The sequence below is a fragment of the Carex rostrata genome, chromosome 27 (genome assembly GCF_964058835.1).
Source record: "Carex rostrata chromosome 27, lpCarRost1.2, whole genome shotgun sequence".
Taxonomy (NCBI): domain Eukaryota; kingdom Viridiplantae; phylum Streptophyta; class Magnoliopsida; order Poales; family Cyperaceae; genus Carex; species Carex rostrata.
This window is the reverse complement of record NC_135944.1, coordinates 7,215,265-7,221,376: the sequence shown is the minus strand read 5'-3', so window position 1 is coordinate 7,221,376 and position 6,112 is coordinate 7,215,265. Positions and strand designations below refer to the sequence as shown.

The window sequence follows — 6,112 nt, the reverse complement described above, 5'->3', positions numbered from 1 at the left end:
AGCTTTAGCTCCTCCAAGTCAATGGTTTTGTTTCTGAGAAATTGCATTGGATTCTCCCAATGGAATCCATGACTATATATTATATATATCAAGGGCATATTAATTAATATTAATAAAATTATCATGGTTTTGTTCCTGAGAAATTGCATTGGATTCTCCCAATGGAATCCATGACTATATATATCAAGGGCATATTAATATTAATATTAATAAATTATCTTCAATAAAGACTCACAAATCCACACCAGTTCAGTAAGTAATCAATGTCTGTCAGTTTAATACTCAGAAAAATGGGACCAAGTAATAAATGTCCATTGCTTCTGCTTCCCTTGCTTTTGGTAGCTTTGGTTGTTAGAACTACAGTGCTTGCTCTTTCGATCGGAGCGGTCTTCGATACCAACTCCAGGATCGGAAGGGAGCAAAAGATTGCAATCGAGGTTGCGGCGAGAAGGTTCAACACTTCGTCTCAGCCTGTTCTCCTTACAATTTCTGAACTCGAAAGTACCGACACTTTACAAGCGATTTATGATGGTAAAATAGTTGAAATCTCAATTTTTCTTAAAGTAGTTGTTACTTAAGGTTCTACTTCAAATATAATTTTGGTTATCATATCATATCAGTTCATGTTAGAGTACTCTCTTTGGATTACAAGGTTATGACTTACGAGCTTTTGTTTATTGTGTGTTATTATTATTTGTCACATCTCAAATCAGAAATTCTGGATTAAAGTATAATTACTCTCACCTCATGTTTATTAATCAACAAACACGCAAGGCTATATAAACACAACAATAAATAAACATTCATATAATTAATACAGTACAATACATGTCACATCAAAACAACATAATCTAGAGAAGAGGGATACATAATCTACCGAGTTCGTATATAATACAAGAATACAAAAACTTGTAAACCTAAACAAAAGACCTAAATAGAGATAATCAACTAGCGTGGCCATCGAGGATAACTCCTGGCATCGATCTCCTACTGCGAATCGCCAGTCTCTATATCTAAAACCCATAAAACAACTTGTGGATGAGCAACTAATCATCCAGGATGTGATCCAGAATTATTCTTTCAATGATCCTCTATGGTCAAAACACTTTTAATTGTAACTTACGTACAGTTTATAATAGTAGTTCTAAATGCACACATGTTATCATTATATCATATCTCAATATCTAATAAAAAGAAAACACTTTTAATCAATGCTATGATACAATTAATTTATTATGCCAACATGCGAAATATTTTCAAAATAAAATACAAGAGCTTATTATATTCATAGTCAAATTGAAATATAGTAAGAATGCAAGCAATTCAAGCAACAATGCAAGATATCGCAAAATTTGACAATCAATCGGTAAGAGAGGAAAAGGAAGGTGCTTTTGATTACCCGAAAAGAGCAATCGTAAGAATCATTGAAAACGGCCGGTTCTAAGGTAATGCCTTGCCTCACGGCTGTCACAAAACTTGTAACCAAGCAAAGGAAAAAGGGCGGGCTCCTCTCTTCTCCTTTCTCCAGAAAGAACGACAGAGATAGAGGGGCTCCTCTTGTGGGTCCGGGAGGCAGAGAGAGGGAGAAGAAAAGGGTTCGCCTTCGCCCCCAAAAGAGCGAAAAATAGAGAAGGGTTTTATTAAATAAAATCCATTGCTTTAAGATTTGTGTTAGATGAAGATCAAATGGTTGAAATAATTCCAAAATTCAAATTTGCCTTTAAACATGCATATTCCTTATAATCCAATCATTTTAGTTAAACAAATTTCACAGGATTTATTAAGTACTTTAAAATTTCGTATGATAAATTCGAATATTCGTGCTTACTATTTTATAGATTCTTAATTTTATTTAATGTCTTAATTTAGTTTTATTTACAACTCCATAACTTTTTAATTAATCATAGTTATGTCGTAATGTTTTGTCTCCTTTATTTCAAAATCGATAATCGTTTCGATTAGTTTAATTTTAACAATTTTCTGAAACTAACCCGTGTCAGTCAATTAATTAGTACATCGTTAATTATTTTTAATTAACAAAATTTTAATTAGGCTTATTAATCAAATAAAATATTCATTAATTATTTGTTTAACTTTTGAGATTATAACATTATTATTATTATTATATATTCATTTTCTCTTCTATGAAATTAACCAAATCATAAATTAACTGCGAGCTAGCTCCTGATTTTGTTGCATTGCAGCGCAATTTTTAATTCAACAGGGAGCAGAAGTGATGATATCAAAAGCGACATGGCCACAAGCAGTCGCCATCTCAGGCATCGGCAAAGGAACAAACATCCCCACCATCTCCCTAACACCATCTACTGTTTTTGCAACGCCTTTGTTAATTCAAATGTCATATTCAGACAACGCTTTGGTTAAATGTTTGGCCAAATTTGTTGCATCCTACAACTGGCGACGAGTAAATATAGTGCATGAAGATGACGATTATGGAACCGTATCAGGCACCCCACTACTACTTGCGCTTGAGTTGCAGAAATTTGGGATCCAGCTCGACTACTCTGCAGTGTTTCCGCCTATGGACTCCATTTCGGATCTGAAAAGCACTGTTCGAGCAGAACTGAACCGAATGACCAAACATCTTTCAACCGTTTACATCGTTCTTAGAAGTTCTGAGAATCTCACGTTAACTCTATTTCAGGAGGCAACGGCATTGGGGATGATGGAGCAAGGCTCCACTTGGATATGCGGCCCTGATGTAGCGACTCTCCTTGATTCAACCCTCAACTCTTCTTTTATCTTGAACCACATGCAAGGTGTAATAGCTGTCGAGCCGTACATCAAGCAATCCACGAGGGAGTACGTCAAGTTCTATTCGGATTTCCATAAAGCTTTTAAAGATGAGTATGAGAAGATTGGCGAGACGGTGTTCAGCCCCGGAATACATGTTGCACGAGCATATGATGTGGTACGAGCAATTACTTTAGCTTCAAACAAAGCCAAGGTAAATGGCAATTCTTTGGTGGATAACTTGCTCTCGATCAATTTCACGGGGTTAAGTGGACATGTTTGGCCAATTATCGGGAATGTAGAAGTGGCTGACGGTTATTCAGCTTTTCGGGTAATTAATGTAGTCGGCAAGAGTTATAAAGAAATCGGACTTTGGTTAGACGGGTTCGAATTTTATAACAATGAGTCCCAGATGAATTCACAGAGATCAACATCATTACAACAACTGAATGTAGTTTTTTGGCCCAGAGGAACACAAATGAGTCCTGGGGGATTGAAGAGACTGAAAATAGGAGTACCGGAAAATCCTACATGGGATGGATTTATCACAGTGGAATATGATGATAGAACGGGAAATTTGAAATCTGTCAGCGGATTTTGCATTGATGTTTTCAAAGCATCTATAAACCGTTTGAACCCCCTCATCCAGTATGATTTTGTTCCTTTTAAGATTGCAACCAATTTTACCTATGATGATCTTGTCAATCAAGTATACTTGAAGGTATGTCATGCCACTCATTTTCTTAATTTATTATATAATTATCCTGCTTGATCGTTTTTACGCTATTAATCTAATAACGTGTTTTAATCATACATACTTCATTAAGGGTAACATATACACAGGATTTGAGAAAAAAAGTTGTTTATATTCTCACAGAATATTGATATTGCCTTGGGTGATATAACAACAACAAGCTTTCGATCTGAGAAGGTATCATTCATGCATCCATTTGTATCATCGGGCCTTGCCATGATTATTCCCATAAAGCGCAACAATGTCGGCATGATGCTAACGAAACCGTTCACCCCCTTACTCTGGGTTACCATCTTCACCTTGTTATTCTCCAACTTCTGTGCTGTTTGGTACCTGGAGCAGAATCACGAGAAGGCCCATGAAGATTTCCATGGTCCATGGTACAGGCAGCTCAGCGCAACATTTTGGATTATCGGCAATACTATCTTCCAGAGCTACGGTGACAGTGAGTGCTATAATTCCACCTAAATTTTGCTTCTTGTTAGTTTTGTTAGTTACTATTGATTAATTTGTTTCAATAGACTAAAGCGTAGTTATACATCGAACAAGTTCACTTAACAAGTTTCAAACTGCTACAAGTTGATATACTTCTTCTACAGAGGTTGGCAATTTCCATACGAAGACTGTGATCATTTCATGGTTGTTGGTTGTCTTAATTCTGGGCAGTTGTTTCACCGCAAATTTGAGCTCGATTCTTGTGACGGAGAAGATTAAGCCAGTTGTAGATAAATCAATAGTTGGGTGCGATGGAGCTTCATTTGTCGTCAGTTATCTCAAAAAGGTTCTCAATTTCAAACCCGAAAACATTGTGTGGATCAAAGGGATTATCCAGTTGCATTTCAGAAAAAAAACTATAACATCTGCTTACATTGAGTCGGCCTATGTTCGAGTTTTTTTATCGAAGCACAATGACTATGCCGTCTATGGAGAAACATTGATACTCGGGGGTTTTGCTTTCGTAAGTACATATGTTCTTTATTTTTATCAGTTTTAATTTGTTTATTGTCTTGCAACAAGAATCGATGTCAGGAGATTGATGTTCTAATTAATTTTCTTACATATTATATCATTTATTAGGTTCTCCAGAAAGGGGATCCGATGACAGGTGATCTTTCGAAAGAAATACTGGCATTAGCAGAGGATGGCACCATCAAGAAACTAGAGAGCAAATGGTTTAATGTTTCGTTGTCTAATTTTGGGACGACAACGAACAGCGTAGAGCGGCAGAGCTTGGGACTTGATGTGTTTTGGAGCCTTATTGTCTTTAGCTTTGGAGTCCCATTGATAATTTTAACAATTTTTGTGATTCAAAACCGTGCAACTATGAATAAGAAAAAGAAAAGGCAAAACAAAGTTGCTCCAAGTTTGGAAGAGGATGAAATAGTTAAAGTGTATATATCTCGAATTGAAGAAGAGCATGTTAGGCTTGATGTGCACAATGTATAATAGGCTTGATATACCATATATCAATTGAAGGCAGTCAACGAGTCAACCATTGACCAAGTCAAAGAAAGGAGATGAATGTAATTAAGAAGTTAGGCATGTTGTTATGTTTATATGGTTTCTATATCCGTTGCCTGTACCCTGTATCAGATAATTAAGCAATTAATGGAAGAAATTATACACGATCCATTTCTCATATCCAATTATTGTATCAAACTTTAGACAATATATTAATTTTCCAGAGGGGGGGGTTTCAAGACTTGCTCAAAGTTACATAACTCATACAATCCCCCATGGTTTATTGAAACATAACCATTTATATATAACACGGAGACCAAGGTTATATACTAAAATACTACTTAATTGTTACCATTAATTTTTAGACCCCCAACTTAATTAGGCATGCATCTTAATTTCTTCATAAACCATATATATAACAACTCTCATTAGTTGGTGCTTCATGGTGTGCTAGCTACATCATCACCTCCACCTCCGCCTCCACCACCTGCTCCTCTATTATCATAGCCTCCACTGCCATAACCTCCTCCATATCCACCGCCATAACCTCCACCATACCAGCCACCATAACCGCCACCATAACTGCCACCACCATAACCACCCCCATAACCTCTACCACCACCACCATCACCACCTGAACCTTGGCCACACTCTCCTCTATTGCTACCGCCTCCACCACCACCACCATATCCACCTCCATAACCCCCGCCACTTCCACCACCACCTCTCCAGCCTCCACCGCCACCTCGTCCATATCCACCACAGCGGTGTCCTTATGCACTGGCAATGGTTCCATTTTCTACACCTGAAGTATTATTACTTCCTTTTGGTGAAACAACAATGTTGACATTACCATCTTCAACTTTGTGCTTTTCTTCTTTTAGATTGTTTGAGTTGATGGCATCGTTAGGGATTAAACCAAGCAGTAAAAGGAGTAAGGAAATAGTGAAACAATACTTCATGATCAATATGTAATTAAAAGCAAGCTTCACTTTGGTTTTAGTTTCCTTTGGAAGCCTTGAACAAGTCTTGATATATATATATATATATATATATATATATATATATATATATATATATATATATATATAGAGAGAGAGAGAGAGAGAGAGAATGGCTAATATCAAAACGTTTGCACCAACC

General features: G+C 36.6%; 1 protein-coding gene across 1 annotated transcript; it reads left to right on the top strand.

Moving 5' to 3' along the window:
- The first annotated feature begins 290 nt into the window (after positions 1-290).
- Positions 291-5,012, top strand: LOC144544775 (glutamate receptor 2.7-like). Its single transcript, XM_078293333.1, has 5 exons — positions 291-531; positions 2,205-3,475; positions 3,632-3,953; positions 4,108-4,466; positions 4,586-5,012. The coding sequence occupies exons 1-5, from the start codon at positions 291-293 to the stop codon at positions 4,952-4,954; spliced, it is 2,562 nt and encodes an 853-aa protein (XP_078149459.1). The 3' UTR covers positions 4,955-5,012.
- Positions 5,013-6,112: the final 1,100 nt, after the last annotated feature.

Coding starts and splice junctions, on each gene's coding strand:
- LOC144544775 (XM_078293333.1), top strand. CDS start 291: ATGGGACCAAGTAATAAATGTCCATTGCTTCTGCTTCCCTTGCTTTTG. Junction 532..2,204: donor TTTACAAGCGATTTATGATG/GTAAAATAGTTG, acceptor GTTGCATTGCAG/CGCAATTTTTAATTCAACAG. Junction 4,467..4,585: donor TACTCGGGGGTTTTGCTTTC/GTAAGTACATAT, acceptor ATCATTTATTAG/GTTCTCCAGAAAGGGGATCC.